At 38.4% G+C, this 17,891-nt stretch overlaps 1 protein-coding gene across 5 annotated transcripts in view; it reads left to right on the forward strand.

Moving 5' to 3' along the window:
* Positions 1–17,891, forward strand: part of LOC108657732 (uncharacterized) — a 37,350-nt gene that overhangs the window by 2,307 nt on the left and 17,152 nt on the right. For 4 of the 5 annotated variants that reach the window (XM_089263281.1, XM_089263282.1, XM_089263283.1 and 1 more), the window contains exons 2-3: positions 10,537–10,777; positions 15,493–15,987. In XM_089263281.1, the coding sequence (XP_089119407.1) occupies positions 10,610–10,777; positions 15,493–15,987 (663 nt within the window). In that variant the 5' untranslated portion in view covers positions 10,537–10,609. Of the gene's footprint in view, positions 1–10,536; positions 10,778–11,884; positions 12,328–15,492; positions 15,988–17,891 lie in introns of those variants that run through there. The other variant, XM_030389463.2, reaches the window with a different exon arrangement.

Below are 17,891 nucleotides of genomic sequence, written 5' to 3' on the forward strand. Positions count from 1 at the left end.
GTACAATACATAATGAAAACAGCACACAGACATCTCACACAGTCACACAGACACACTCACACAGACACACAAAGAGAAACTGATTTACTTGGCTGCAAGCAAAAGCCAGTCTGCCCGCTTATCAAAAGCTGACGATCGAAAGCAACGCCGACAATTTTTTGTTCCATTTTCTGCTTTCTGTCCTGTCCGTCTCTTTGTCTCTTCCTCTGGCTTGACTCAGCTCGGCACCCTGTCAGGGCAGATATAAGTATGTCTGTATGTGTGTATATGAGCAATGAAAATGTTTGCCCATTCACATAAATTATAATGGCTTAGAAACTTTTTGTCTCCATTTTTTTTTTTTCAAAAATTTAAGCTACCCATATTGTACATACATAAATGTGCTCACACATACACACATAAACGTGTGTGTGTATATAAGGTCAAAGCAATTGATTTAGTCTTTCTACTTAACTCCAGCTAAAACTCCAGCTGAATTCCTTATTTGCTTCAATAACTTTTGCTGCAGCGAATGCAACTGAGCAAAAGTTCATCTCACTCTCACTCACACACGCACACAGAACTCAAGTTTGCTGCACTCTTCACTCTTTGCCTCAGCTCCAACTGTAACAAATGTTCCACTCCCATAAACTTTTCAGCAGTGCCGATTTCCATAACTAATAGCGAAAGCAGAGTTTGACTAGAGCGTGCATTAGTTCTCCCACTCGCTCACTCATAGCTGTAATCTTCCATCATCGAGCAACAGCATAGACAAAGTCTGATTGGAAGTTTTAAAGTTTCCATTTGTGAGCAAAACATTTATCGCATTTATGCATTCATGTCTCACTTCTTCTTTTTAAGCTCTTCTGTTTAACTGAAGTTGGGCAAATTCGTTCATTGCTTCCATAAGTTCTGCTCCAGTGAGAGTAGCTTAACGAAAGTTTGTCTCACTCACACGCACACACACTACTCAAGTTTGCTGCACTGTTCGATTCCTTATTTAACTCTAATTGCAAAATGAATGAGATTGCTTGTCCCACTCCCACACGCATTCCCATACCTAATATCAAAAGTGAGCTTGAGAGAGAGGGACAGCGAGAGCATGACTAGTGCGAGCATCATTGCTCCCGCTCACTCACTCACTTGTGATCGAGTACCAGCACAGGCTCATTTTGATTGGTCTTTTTTTTTTTTTTTTGTTTTTTACTTCCTTCTATCCCTACTTCCTGCTATTTAAAATTGAGCAGCTTATGGCACTTGCCATAATTACATTTAATATATTTATGAAGCATAAAAGCGTTTCTTCATTTTTTTGGTTTTTTTTTGGGAAGTCGCAATTCATGGCTGAAAAATTTGATGTACTTCATTTTTGCATATGCGCTTACGTTTCCGTTTCCGCTTCCGTTGTGCTACTTAAGTAAATTGTATTAAAGTCAGGTCAGCCTTCGCCTTCGCTTTTGCCTTCGCCTTGGACTGGCAAGCAGCCAAGCCCCCTCGTTGCTGGTGCCTCCCCTTGCTAACTGTTTGTGCTTGTAGTTTGTGGCCTCAACAAAAAACAAAAAAAAAAAAAAGCCCTAAAAAATACACAACAACAATAACAAACCCGAACAGCTATTAATATTCCGCCGTTTGTTTCTTATTGTTTCTCTTTCTTTTTTCGGTTAGCGTTATGGGAGGGGCCACAGTGCGGGCGGGGGGGCGTGTCGTTTGTTGCGTTAAAAGGACGCAAGCATTGTGGGTGCCATTTTGGCGGCGATTCGGCGTTCGCTTCGCCTTGGCTGCCGAGTTCTTTGGGCTTTTGGACCAGCACAATTTATGAGGTCAATGAAATTGTTGTTATCGTTGTTGTTGTTGTTGTTTTTTGCCTCCTTCCCGACTGTTGAAGCAAAAGCAATTGGGCACAGCCACAAAGACGACGGCGGCGGCGACGTCGCACAATAAACCGCGCTACAACTTATAACAGCTAAAGCACCCTAAGCCCCTCTCTCTCGCTCTTCCTAGCTCTTCCTCTCCCTTTCCCTCTCACTCACTCTGCGGTAGTCTGCGCGTTTTGCCAATGTCATTGAGGCTAATAGCGCTAGGAGGAGTTGGTTAGTTCGAGCGATATACATTTTATAGTTAACAAGGGCACATTAGAGAAGGTTCTCTATAGATGCTCTATAAATAGTTCTTGCGTAGGCCAAATCGAATTGTGCCATCACTCAGCAGCCAATCGGTCACTACACTGACGCGTAGAGGGTATCCGGGTGGTCGTGCTCTCACGTCTAACAGTTTCTTTTTTTTTTTTTGGCATTCTATTCGTCTTCTTTTTTTTTTTTGGCTTAGTTTTAGCGCACTGGAAAGTTATGTGTCGTGGGGAGGTGCATGGGCAGGGGGTCTTCGCTTAGCTGGCGTTTCTTTTAGCCGCTTTGAGCTTACTTACTCCCATCGCAAGGACTGCCTTTTAGCTGCTTGTCAGATTATTATCGATTTTCAATGCGGTTGCCAAATCTCCTGCCTCGGGGTCTGCGGAGGCTAAACGGCTTAAAGCAGCCGTCATCACTCAATGCAACCTAAGCCGTGTCAGAGTCATAGTTAGAGTTAGAGTTAGAGTTAGAGTCAGAGCTAGAGTCAGAGTCAGAGTCAGAGTCAGAGTCAGAGTCAGAGTCAGAGTCAGAGTCAGAGTCAGAGTCAGAGTCAGAGTCAGGGTCAGAGTCAGAGTCAGAGTCAGAGTCAGAGTCAGAGTTAGAGTTAGAGTTAGAGTCAGAGTCAGAGTCAGAGTCAGAGTCAGAGTCAGAGTCAGAGTCAGAGTCAGAGTCAGAGTCAGAGTCATAGTTAGAGTTAGAGTTAGAGTTAGAGTCAGAGTCAGAGTCAGAGTCAGAGTCAGAGTCAGAGTCAGAGACAGAGACAGAGACAGAGTCAGAGTCAGAGTCAGACTCAGAGTCAGAGTTAGAGTTAGAGTTAGAGTTAGAGTCAGAGTCAGAGTCAGAGACAGAGACAAAGTCAGACTTAGAATATAGTTAGAGCTGTTTGCCTGGAGGGATAAACAGTTAGGCAATTCACTTTATATTCAGTCAAATGCAAATATATTTAATAAATATTTAATGAGTGTATTCACTGTAAACCTAATACACACTCCACTATGGCCCAATAGTTTATTGTTCTAAAGGCAACGCCTTTCGATCCGCTTCTCATTAATTGAAGTCAACCTCTGGGGCGTCGCTGCTTTTGTTCTTTGATAATAGACGGCGACGAAGTTGAATTTTCATTTCGTTGAAAATTAACGCATGTACATACATATGTATGTATGTATTTTTAAATAATTGCCTCTTCTATGCGATTCTCATGTACGGCATTCATGCTGCCGCAATCTAATTTATGCGCCCTCTAATTGATTTACATTCTTCTTCCTATTTTCCTTTCTGTATTCGTATATGCACAGTTAGATGTGTATATACATATATGTATTTGTATATGTATGAGTTTCTCAGTCTCAGTCTCTGTCTGTCTCTAAGAAATCATTGTGCGTGCTTTTTTTAACTTTTCTATAAGCATATTCTTAGAGTATATAAAATATATACATATATATTTATTTATATATATACATACATAGATTGCATATGTTAAGATGTATAACTGATATTTAAACGTTATCAGCTTATATAGATTTATTGATAATTGACTTTTGTGATGAATAATTTATAAATATCTATGTGAATATGAACATGACCTTTTTTCCATACCCTGTACACATTGAAATTCCAAATTCTGGCTGAAGAGGCTGTCAGACTCTATAAGGTATATGTTTAGATATATTTTATATCTGGATTCTGGCATGGGCGTTTGTCCCTCCCCATGCAAAATTTGCTTATAATTTTATACGGTACAACATATCCCATATCCCATATCTTCTTATTATATTATTATAATAGTATAGAGTTGCCATATCCCATGTCCCATATCCCATATCTTATTATATTATTATAATAGTATAGAGTTGCCATATCCCATGTCCCATATCCCATATCTTATTATATTATTATAATAGTATAGAGTTGCCATATCCCATGTCCCATATCCCATGTCCCATATCCCATATCCCATATCTTTTTATTATATTATTATTATTAGTATGGAGTTGCCATATTCCATGTCCCATATCCCATATCCAATATCTTTTTATTATTTTTTCGGTTCAACATATTCCATATCTCATATCTTTTTATTACACATATTATAATAGTAGAGAGCAAATATATACCTCTTCAAAAATGCTGCCAACTATGCCTACATGAAGAATGTGCAGGGTATCTGTTAGTCGAGCGCTCCAAAGTAGAGCAAGCTTGTCTGTTTTTTGCTGCGTCTATGTAGGTGTATAAAGGTGTTTATTTGTTTGTAATTGTATTCATATTCGCTTAGCCCGTTGGCTGTAGTCTAATATACATATATTTAAATCTATATGCATACATATACATATATTTATATATATATATATATATATATATATGTTGTTATACACACACACACACACAACTAAATGTGGCTGCAGCGAAGCGAAGTTTATCATAGAACTACATCAATATTGACGGCCGAGGGGTGTATACACCTGTGTGTGTGTGTGAGTGTGTGTGTGTGTGCTTGTGTGTGTGAGTGTGTGTGTGTGCCCTCTGTCAAGCTAAATGGCAATGCCAGATGCTGTTACGAGCTCCATTGGCGCAGCTTGCGTCCAGGTACCAGGGACTAAATTGTCTCTATAAATACACGCACACACGCACACACACACACACACACACACACACACACACACACACACACACACACACACATGTACACACCTGTACATGTATTCGTTGGCTATGTTTAAATCAAGGTTAGCACCGCCATCATTTTAGTTAGTTTCATTCAATTCAATATTGAAATGAAACCACTTTAATCAAATGTCAAACAAGCCAGAAATCGACTAGAGGGGAGGCATCATGGTTGGGGGCATACTACATACGCATAAATACATACATATATGCACATATGTATTTATATGAGACCTGAAAGTGACCAATAATTGACCACTTTAATATTCAAATTGTGTTTTAGCCTCATAATGTGAGGCAAATATTATGATGAAACCAGAGGCAATTCAATTGTATTGATCAAAGGGTTGGGTATACTATGTGTATGTGTATGCATATGTAAATGCTATTATATGTGTATATACACAGTTGTAATCAGTGTTACAAAACACAATATATTAATCAAGTGATATTGTATATCCCCATTGGGTAATATAATGTAGATGCCCAATTTCTGTTGATCATAAAATGTAGAGAAGAGCATTCTATAAAATTCTGTCATATGCATTCAAAATCAATATGTGTTAAACGTGCTTAGATAAATAGAGTCGGCTGTGCTGAATGGAAGAAGGTGCTAAAATATATGAGAATAGTAATCATATAAGAAAACTCTAGTCGAGATCCCTCGAAGTCTTCAAAGAACTACTATTCCAGCGGACGGCCGTACGGACGTAAAGACAGCTGAACAGAGCTGAATCGACTCAGCTCGTCGCTCTGTTTAAAACTATATATACTTCATGCGATTATATAGCGTTCCCTTCTGTCTGTAACATATATTTTAGCAAAGGAATTGTAGCCAGACCGTCCTTTATTAACAATTCAGATTTGTTTTTCTTACAAATTTAATGTTTGCATTTAAAAAACCAAAAATCGATTGTGGGCGTGGCCGTGCGCTATAAAGTAAAAGCAACAACATTATATGGAACAGCCACGCCCACGCACAATTTTAAAAGTCGATTCTCTCAGCTCAGCATTAAAGTTTAAGCAAATCCACATTGTGAATAAAGGACTAAACGCTATCAACAGAGTTTAATATACGTATATATATGGATATTTTATATACATATATTATATGATATATATTGGATATTCTATTATACTTGATTAATTGTACAATATTTAAAATCAATATCTGAGTAAATGCTGTATTATTTCTGTGCACATGCATGTAACAGACGGAAGTAGGCGTGGTCGATCCCAGGTGTATCTAGTATATAGTTAAAATTGCTACGATTACACAACACTACACTAAGATACGTAATTATTTATATATATTTTCCTAAATATATCATTGCACTACACAGAATCACACTGAATCACACTGCACTACACTGAATTACACTGCACTACACTGCACTACACTGCACTACACTGCACTACACTGAATTACACTGCACTACACTGCACTACACTGCACTACACTGCACTACAGTGAACTACACTGCACTACACAGCACTACACTGCACTACACATCACTACACAGCACTACAGTGAACTAGACTGCACTACACAGCACTTCAGTGAACTACACTGCACTACACATCACTACACAGCACTACAGTGAACTACACTGCACTACACAGCACTAAATTCCACTACACTTCGCTATACAGCACCCTACTGTAGTACACTGCACTACACTGCATTATACAGCACCATACTGCACTACTCTGCACTACACTGCACTACTCTGCACTACACTGCACTTCTCTGACTGTACTGCACTATGCTGCACTACCCTGCACTACATTGCACGACAGTATACTGCACTACACTGCATTACACTGCAGCACACAGCACTAAACGGCACCGTACTACACTACACTGCACTGCACTGCGCTATACAGCACCATATTACACTACTCTGCACTACACTGCACTACTCCGCACTACACTGCACTACACTACACTAAACGACACTACACTACACTAAACAACACTGACTGCACTGCACTAGACATACAAACTAGTGTATATATTGTTTATTCAACTTAGCCCAATGAAAATCTATTGGAGCCCATAAAGGAATTTGTATATGCCTCGATTTAGCTTCGCATTTTATTGCCCAATTTGATATTCGTTTATTTGTCTTATGGCATATTGGTAAGCAAATAAATAAATACATATATCTATATAGATATGTGTATTTTGCTCGCATGTTGAATGTGAATAATTGCCTTAGCATCCATCAATCGCTACTTTCAGTCGGGTAGCTCGCCCCAGAAAGTACGCAATCAATTCGATGCATGCGAGCTACCCAATATGTATGTATATATGTATGTATGTTTATCCCCGAGGGCAAAAGCTTTTACTCATATTGAAGTTGAGCAACAGCAACAAGGAGAAGAAGAAGAAGAAGAATCACAACAATAAACTGGAAAATAAAAATTTTGGAATACAACTTTTATTGAGCTCGCTATCGCTCTCTCTCACTCTTCCACTCCCCACACCCACTCTCTCTCGCTCTTTTTCAGTGTTTTTCATGGGGTATACCAAAAGCTGTGATTTTATTAAACAGTTTCAGCGAATTGCAAACTACAAAATATCTATTATTTCTATGCCAATTTTTTTCTTTTATTCTTTTATTGACATTCACTTTTAAGTACAGGGTATTTGTAGTTTATTTTGCACTGTTATTTTCCATTCGACTGCAAAATTTTGGTTTCGCTCTGCTTTATGCAGTCGACCGTAATGATAATATACATATGTCACTGTGTTTTAATACCCTGTACATGTGCTGAAAAGCGGGTAGATTGCTGCATAGAGATAGAGCTGATAGTCGATACTCTTTAATAACACTCTTAATACTATGGTCGGACTGCGATGATGGGCAATAGGAGAACTCCTTTCCCTAAGCTCTCTCCAAACCTCACCATTATATATATATTTATTTAGGCATTTCTTTTTATATGGAGGGTGAGTTGATAATGTTCTTTGGCTATAGCTTAACTATGGATAGTTAGAGTAGTCTTTTCCCTAAACTCTCTTCAAGTCTCACCATTTATATATGCCTCATATCTAGGTATTTCAGTTCATACGGAGCGTGAGTTGATGATGTTGTTAAGTTTTTTAGATGAAACTGTGACTAAGGATAGTTGGAGAACTCGTTTCTCTAAACTCTCTCAACTCTTTTCCCAAATATAGCTATAACTGTCTGATATCTAGGTATTTCAGCTTGATCATTATAATACATATACAGTTGTAGTTAAAGATGCCACAGGGCATCGCATAGTCAGGCGTAGTTGGCTGCTAAGGCTTTATTGCCCGTTCGCCTGCATATGGCATGTGGCATGTGGCATGCAGCATGTCGCATGTAGCATGTCCTTACCAAAATGTCAACTGACAACAAATCCAATTGCCAGTTACGGTCGTCAGCTTGTGGCACAGTTCGCTTTTTTGATATACGAACGAGTATTCAATTTGAGTCGATGAAGTCATGACTGCCACAAAATGTTGCATTAAATTGCTGCCACAGGCACAGTCACAGTTACAGTCACACTCACAGTCACAGTCACAGTCACAGTGCTAGGAACGGGCGCCCGCACAGCCTGGCAACGGGCATCTGTTATCTGTCAGGCAGGTAAGCTCTGTTTACCTAGCACTTAATCATTCAGCAGCGCATCCTTTGTGATTGCCCCGAAAATTCATTCGTCATCCAAATTTATAACGAACCAAGTTTTGACAACATGTCAGCTGGCTGCCTGTTCGCCGTTGGTAAAAGTTGAAAATGTAAAACATATCAAATTAGATGATGATACACATACATATATGTACATATATATATAACCAGAGAATTCCCTTCCACCTGCAGCTGCGTTAACTTGGCTTAAACGTGCATGGAAACTACAGATTTGGCTTACTGAGCATTCATAACTTGTCTTCAATTAATTTACAGCTCCATTATTGGATCTTGGTTTAACGTAACTCCTTTAGAGCATTTTTCGTATGGATTTTGAAGTGCAAATTCAATTCGCAAATCGAGTTTAGCTCGATAACTAATTGAATTCGATTTTATTTGCACACTTGCATATTAGTCTGTAGTTATTGATTAGCTAATCTCCAGCGAGACGAGTGATTTTAATTAGTTTTGCTCAAATTTCAAAGGTAATCCGACATGGATGACGGAGCACTTACGTAGCAGGCATTAATGACTATTGCAGAAATTCGATATGCAGAAATTCATATATACATACAATATATGTATATGTATGTATATATGAACGTATATTTACGCAAATATAAAGCTAAATTTGCTATTCAATATTTATTGGTCAGATGTACAACAATTTTCGTGTGTAAATTTATAAAAATTGGCAACAAATTTTTTGATAGGCAAAATATTTTAAAAACAATTTCAGTTCAAATAATAATAATACTAAAAATATTAAACATTTGTTTCTTAAGATGAAAAAGTAATTAAATTTTGAGAAAAACTGAAATCCTATAAAATACATATGATACTACATATATTTCGAATATAAAGATGTGCGGGATATAATGTTATAACAAATTTTCGATGAAATATTTGAGCGATAACAAAAGGGACTAGTTATCGAATTTTTTATAGTTTGAATTATAGTATATTGCCTAGATTAATATATAATACAAATCTAACTTTATACACATTATACATATTATATTTTAAGTATATTTTTATACTCATTCATTAAAATGAGTTGAGTATATTGGTTTTCTGCAATGTCCAGCTTGCTGTCCGTCTGTCTGTATGAAATCAAGCCATTTCGACTAGGTGGTACCACCTCTAGTGTATACCCACGAACTATAAAATATGAAGATTTTCCGAATGGCAGAGAAGAAAATACATTTTGCGGTATCTCAGTCGAAGTGCCATAGAATAGATATTTAAAATGTCCAAGGCAATTTCGCATATAAGACATACATATACATATGTATATTGTTAGGGTATTTGTTTGTCTGACTAACCTAGAACAAACATCCAACTCGATTGTCTTCTTGGTAATTCTATTAAAAGCTTTCTCTAATTAGACACTGATTAAATAGTAATTAAAATGCATTAAATATGCTTTGCTGCGCTGCACTCGCTGCTGTTGCAGTAATTATCATTATTATTATTATTATTATGACTGTTGCTGCTGTTGCTGTTGTTGTTGCTGTTGATATATTTATTTATTTCAACTGGTTCAATGAACTTCAGGCACGATTTGTCCGGCTACGTTTATGAAGCCAATCATTTGCTGCCATTGCAAGCTCCGTTATATGCTCCATTTTTCTATATATTTTTCTCTATATACATATACATATACATATATATATGTATATATTCCCTAGTGATTGATGGCACGTACATAACTAAGTTATTGTATTTGTGAATACCCTGCAACTGGTATGATTTAAAGTGGATATGCGCAACTAGAAGCAGTTATTGGACCTTACTTTATCAATTCAATTTTTATCTAAGATTCATATGCATATATTATATATATCTATATACAACAATAATTGTATTAATATTCACATTTGATAGTTATTCAGATTACAGGTAATCTGCTCGTCGATCAATACGTAACTAAGTCGCCTCTGTAGCTGCATTTATTGTTGCCTGTGGCAATTATGAATAGCCAAGAAAAAGAAGCGTGCCAATAGACGTTTCCCCTCCGTCCCTCTGGCTGGCACTCTCTTACTCTGACACTAACGGCCTCTATCTCTCTCTCTCTCTCTCTCTCTAACTCCCTCTCTCTGTCATTTCAGTTGAAAGCCTGCAGGACGAAAGTTTGTGTCCATGTATATGTGTGTGAGTCCTAGTTGTGCGGCCTGAACCGGGATGGATCCACGCCGACAGAAGCGACTTGGCCCAGCGCCAATTGCATCGTTCGAAAAGTCATTTGAGGACAATACCACGATGGCAACAACAGCAACAACTGCGACGGTTGCAACAATAGCAACAGCTGCAACAGCAACAACTGCAACACAGCAGCAAAAGCGAATAACGGTAAGTCACATATATGCCTAGAGTAAAGCACACATGCACAAGTATATACATATATAGAAAATATAAATAATATTTATGAACCGTTTCAAAAATTAATCATTACAAAACACAAAATCAACTTTTGTGGGAAAGGGGCCAGGGGTAGGGGAGGCGATGTCTTTTATGGCCGGGTGAATGTGCTTTAGTCTTTGGGCTCTGGGTGAATGCCAAAAACATGCAAATGGCCACTTAAAGGCAGACGAACAAAACGCTTTTGGTCAATAAACAAAACAGAGCTTAAGTGTTGCCCACAAATCTATATATATCATCGACAACAACAACAAAGAGCAGAGAGCAACTGAGGCCAAAGTCAGCAAAAGGAGCGACAACAACAACGACAGCAACAAGAGCCGACAGAAACAACAACTGTCAAACAAGGCATAGGCAGTGAGCAGCGGAGTACAGTTGAACAGGCACAATTGCGAAAATATTTTGACACGCGCCAAATCAAATGTGAAGTGCTCCAAATAATGTCATTTAACAATGGACAAAGATTGAGAGCAGAAATTGGAAACAGCATCTAAAGCAAACATGCGCACGTGCGTGTGTATGTATGTGTATGTGTATGTGTATGTGTAAGGAAACATAGCCAAAAAATTGAACATGCAAAAACATCGGCCCACTGCGGTGGACTGGGAAAGAGCAAAGAAGAGAAGAAACAAGTGTGAGAGTGAGGCAAAATGGTCGTTGCCACAGTGCACAGCACACGTATAAAAACATATAATTCTGAAGGATAATACTGATTGTGGGTGGAAGAAAAGCTGCAAATATTTTTTGAATTCAGGAAATAGCAATCTATTTACTGTTTATTTCATGCATAAAGTTATATATTATTAATTAGTTTGTATGAGCATTTAGCAAATCAGATAAATGCTTTAAGAAATAAATCTCTCAAAAGCTGTCCTTCCTATTTGTCTGCGCAGTGCTGTATGCGAAGCTCAGCCAGCTGAGCGTGCATTGCCACAGTCGAAAGCTTTTGCAAAAACGCCTGCTGTGCAGCTTTTAGCAGCGATGGGAGCTTTTTAAAACTCTGCTTTGAACGCTGCCGGGCATAAGTCGCAGACGGCATAGCAAGCTTTCTGGCTGTGGCCCAGTACGATGCTGGCGCTGCGTGCGTGCAGTCTAATGGCATAAGCGGAACGAGCGAAGTAAATACAGATAGAGCGTGAGGGAGCGAGCATGTGCGGAGTGTGAAGTGTGCGGAGTTCTGAGCGCGCGCGTACGAACAAACCAAAAGCAAACACACAGCCAGCAACGAGCAAAAGTGAACCAAAAATTTTGACTTTGCGCTTCCCTTGCGCCTTGCAGCACCGCTGGCTATACTCATTTTTTTCGGTTGCTTTTTTTTTGTCGGTGCAAAGCTGAGGCAAAAGAAATTAATAAAAAATTAAAAAGGACAAGTAAAGGCGCTGGGAGCAACTAACAAACAAAAAAAAAAAAAGAAAGAAAGGCATAATACAATTCACTAATACGCAGGGCAAGAGAGTAATAACGGCAAGTTTTGGCACACGGTGAGTAGCAAGGCGCACACATAACGGCAAAGATGCCATGTGTATGCACGTTTGTATGTATGCGTGTGTGTGTGAGAACACAACATTAACAATAAACAGAAACAGCGGCATAGGCAGAGGCAGAGGCAGAGGCAGAGGCAGAGGCAGAAGCAGCGGCAGCGGCAGCGCCTTTCTGCATGCTGTGTGCTGTACAAAATATATACACAAATGTAATCTACATATATTTGTGTGTGCTGCCGCTTTTATTAAAAATTATAATTATAATTAATATGATAACACATTTACGAGCAGTGAGCAGCAAGCAGCGAGTAGAGAGCAGAGCGCAGCTTCCAGCGCTGAAAAGTATGCAATATTACAAAAAAATGTGCCGCTGCCTTTTCGACTGCCCCCATTTCGTGCCCCGTTTTATGTCGCTTTCTTTATCTTTATATATAAATTTTTTTGTGCTTAATTTTTGTTGTTGTGTCCTTTTCTGTATACCATAAAATATTACAAAAATAAAGGCGAACCACAACAATTCGAACAATGTTCCGTTACCAAGCCGGTTCTTGTTTATCCAAATTAATTACAATTTTTATGTATGCGCTGCGGCATGCGGCGGCATGGCCTGGCGTGTATGTGTGTGTGTGTGTAAAGAGTGTACAGAGATGGAGAGAGAGAGAGAGAGAGTGAGTGGGGTGTGTGTCTGTGAGTCAATGAGTGTGTGAGTGTGAGAGTGAGAGCACAAACACGTGAATAGCGTTGCATAGTTTTTAGCAGCGGCAGCTTCAAATTAATTTTCGTGTGTGTGTGTGTGTGTGTGTGTGTATAGATGTGTGCGAGAAAAGCCCAAGGTTTATGCACCTCCCCCTCTCAGCCCTCTTCTATAGGGCACTGTCCCTCTCTCCCTCCCTCCCTCTCTCTCTCTCTCTCTCTTGCCGTCTCTGCCTCTTCTCGCGTCACGCACTAGCAGACAATAAACGCATGCTTTCGCCCCAAAATCCGCTCACGCCTTCACTCCTGGGGCCTAGCTTCAGCCCCCAGTTCCCAAGCGCCATGTGTCAATCAGCGCATTCTAGTGACAAGCGCGATTGCTGCGTCTGTATGTGTGTGTGTGTGTGTGTGTGTGTGTAAGGACATCTCCTTGAGCGCATTTGATGTGGCTCCATGTGCGTCGCATTTATGAGAAGGGGTCATCAAAGGACGCCCTGCTGCTCCACTAAATTATTACATGAATGTGCACCACAGCTTTGAAAAGACGTCATGAAGTGGTTTTTCTAAGTTTAAATTAGATAATTGCATTGACATTGCATTTAGGACTGGGCTGCAGTGGTTGCTTAGCCTTAAACAGGTTAGCAGCAGGGTTAAAAGGACTCAGCTCAAAACATGCTAATAGTTTGCTCGGCAAGGTCGAGCCAACTCATTTCATCTAATTAGAGTGTTTTAGGTGCTATGCACGCTTCCTTCATGGTCACTTTGCACGTTAAATGCACCAAAGTGTTGCAGAGAGCCACAAATTGGGGTTACGTTAATTTAATTGGGCAAACTAAACGAAGAGCAAAGGACTTAATGCTGCTTTTGATGATGTTGCGGTCACTTTAGAATAATATCCGTTAATTGTAAAGCGAACTTTTCTTTTTCTGTTTTCGCTCACACTCTCTCTCTCTCTCTCTTTCTCTCTCTCTCTGTCTCTCTCTTTCATATCCCCCACTCTTTCTTTCTATCTCTATCTGTCTCTTTCTCCTCTATCACAATCTTTCTCGGTCTTTCTCTTTACTGCTCCTTCACTGTCTCTCTCCCTGCCTTTGTGAGATATGATTCTATTACTCATAATCTATATACATAATCTATTATCATAGAAATCTATATACATATCTCTCTGTTTTACATTCTTCTTCCTTTATATAATTTTGTCTCTTCTCATATATTTCTTTTCTCCCATCTCTCTTCGTCTCTGTCTCTAGTATTCTATATATATCTCTCTATTTCCTCTATATATCTTATGCATGTCTCTGTATACTTCCCCCTATCCATCTCTCTGTCCGTTTCCCTATTTCTCTCTCTCTCTCTCTCTCTCTCTCTCTCTCTCTCTCTCTCTCTCTCTCTCTCTCTCTCTCTAGATTTAACTACAATAATTTTAATGTTGGTAATCGCATATCCGGAAATATCATTTCCGAAACATTTTCCCAAAAACTGTTGAAATCTTCTTAAAGCAATTTCTAAGCATCTTAAAACATTCTAATGCTAGCTAAAGCTTGGCGGTCCACAAATTTTCATCAAAATTGTCGCATTGAAATGTACGTGGGACGCACAAAGCAATCTATAGAAATTGAGTGAAGCAAATACGTTTTTCTCCCCCTGTCAGCTGAGTACGCAAAAGTAAAGGATATGTGGGTGAAAGTATCAAGGATATAGTATTTCAATAAAAAGTGCAGCATTCAATTACGATGAGCGAAACTTTGCTGCTGTAGCTGGCGATAACTTTTTCTCGTTTCTCGTTTATTTTTAGGAGCTCACGTTGCAGCTCACACAGTCTTGTTTATTTTGTTGTATACCCTGCACAAGGGAAGGGAATTACTTTCAGCTTGTATTAAAGATTGATCTCTCTGTTTGTATAGAAAATTTTGAAAGAAGCAATTAATAAGACCAAGAATTCTCTCTGCGAGCTTTTACATACATATGTCTATCGATAGGTTGCTCAGAGATTGCTGCGAAACGAGTATAAATTAATTTGGAGTCAGGAATGGGGTCGTAAAAGGCAAAATAACATTTTGAAAATTCATTTCGAGCGCCCCGAAGCATTCAAAGAAAATTCAATTACAAAGCTTTGCTGACACATCTGGGACGACAGGTGACTGCGGCAGCTTCGTGTGGCATGCGGCATGCGGCATGTGGCATGTTGAGCCATTGACAAATGGTCAACGGGAGCAAAATGGATGATATTAATTAAAATCGCATGCAATGAAAACCATAGAGGAAATAAAATGAATTGTGATTCGAGTTTTGGGGCTTCGGTGCGCCTGGGGAGAACGCCAGCTCCCAGTGCAACAGAGGCGCAGAGGCAAAGCATATGATTGACATGTGATTTGTGTACGTGTGTGTGTGTGTGTGTGTGTTTGCCTATCATATCTCTTGGGTATAATTTTTCAACAGCTACTTAATCCAAAGCTTTGAATTCATTTCCAGATGATGGAGCAAACGCTGCGCAAACAACAAACAACAACGACAACAACAGCAACAACACGCAACGCAAATCCAAATCCGCATCCGAATCCGAATGCAAATCCGAATCCTAATCGAAATCCCAATCCCAGCGAAGCGCCAGCAGCAGCCGCACTGTCCAACGCTGGCAGCAGCAGCAGCTCCTCCACATCGACCTCATCATCATCCACATCGACCGCCACCTGCTCCGCCAATGTCAGCTCCATCGTTGCCAAGCAACGTCCGCCGCCGCTTAAAACGGCAACGGCTACGGTCACAACGACTCTCGTCAGCAGCAATGAGGGCGGCCAGCCGCTGCCGCTGCCCCAGGGCGTGGCTGCGGTCACGGGCGCCACCTATCGTGGCGCAGCGACACTAACCACACCATCGACGCCACGCATCGAGCTGAGCCGCGCCTCCAGCTCATCGCATCATGAGGAGGATAGCCGCGAGAGCAGTCCCGAGAACGTGTTCGAGCAGGTAAGACTCGGATTTGGCTAACAGTCTCGGCTCCCGGGAGCGAGACCGGCTTAGTGGTTAGATAGCTTGGCTTTTAGAGCAGCGACGCTGTCGTTTAACACACACCAACAGCAACAGCCACTGCCACTACCACTACCACGGCCACAGCCACTACAGCTACAGCTATACCACCAACAACAACAACAACAACAACAATATAACCACCATATCCAAATTACTTTGGCCAGCCGAAGCTTTAATACCCTTGCAGCTAATTAAAATTGTAGCAACCCGATTAATATTTTTGCTTGCATTCAGATTAAAGCTCTACATTTTTAAATAAGGTAGGCGATCCATTGAGAAGAAGAAGAAGAATAAGAGGTTGAGAATGAGTCCACCTTAAATGTGAATGCCAGAGTTCGAGTTAGATTAGACAGTGATAGTCGCTGAGGATTAGAGTCATTAATAATCATTCATACTAATAAATTATTAAAAGTGCTTTTATCATTATGAACAGGATTATCCTCTTCATTTTCATTGTGATTAATATGATTATCATATAATAATTTCATATATTATATATTATTATCATATAATCAATTTCATTATTGTCATGATTACAATCATTCAAATCATTATCCTTACAATCCGCATTGTCATTAGTCATTATGCTCGATTGTCAATATCATTATGATACTCATTGTTATTATAGTTTTCATTATCATTATGAATTGATTTCTTATTTATGATTATTATTTATCAGCTTCATTATTGTACATAATTTTTATTATAGTTGTATTATCATTAACATTTATCATTCCAATTTTTATTATTATTAAAATTTTATTATCAATAAGAATTCATAATCAATTTTAATATTATTGTCATTGTATTTTTCATAATGATAATTACGATTATAATTTTCATTATCATTACAATTTACATTTGATTTTGCAATATCATTTTAATTTTTATCTTTATTATGATTTTCATTTTTATTAATCATAATATTCATTATCATCTAATTTTTTTTTATTATGATTAAAATTGTACTATCAATAGGAATTCATAATCAATTTTAATATTATTGTCATTGTAATTTTCATTATCATTATGATTGTTATTGTCATTATAGTTTTCATTATCATTACAATTTACATTTGATTTTACAATATCATTTTAGTTTTATCTTTATTCAGATTTTCATATTTAATAATCATAATATTCATTATCATTTTAATTTTTATTATGATTAACATTTTATTCGATAGGAATTCATTATCAATTTTAATATTGTTGTCATTATAATTTTCATAATGATAATTATGATTTTTATTGTCATTATAGTTTCCATTATCATTACAATTTACATTACACATTAGTTTTTATCTTTATTATGATTTTCATATTTAATAATCATAATCTTCATTATCATCATTCTGGCTATCATTTCAAATTGGAATATCATTCCGATTTTCATTGAAATCATAATATTCTTTATCATTATAACCTTCTTTTTCATTGTCATTGCAATTTGTATTATCATTAGCAGTCCATTTTTGTTAGGAAAACCCTAACCCCTATGATTATAATATCATTCATCATATTATATGAGCAAACATAATCATCTATGTATATAGCTTAGGAATCGATATTCTATATATGTATATTTCATACAGTTTTCCATTAACTTGGCTAAGGTCAGTTCTTATGGGCTCCACAGGGAGATCTCTCTGCGCTTACAGTTTTAGCTAGCCGTTAGACATGTGAGAGAGAAGCATTGCCCTCTGCAAGGGTGTTCAACGTATAGCTAACACAATATTAACTGTTCAAACAAAGCACAAAGACGTCGGCGTCGCAGTCGGCGTCGCATTTCAAGAATCATTTTGTGCTAATTATTTGTACTTTGTTCTTGTTTTTCTTCA

Source organism: Drosophila navojoa, chromosome X (genome assembly GCF_054131105.1).
Source record: "Drosophila navojoa isolate 15081-1374.11 chromosome X, UAZ_NAV_1.0, whole genome shotgun sequence".
In the NCBI taxonomy this organism is placed as follows: domain Eukaryota; kingdom Metazoa; phylum Arthropoda; class Insecta; order Diptera; family Drosophilidae; genus Drosophila; species Drosophila navojoa.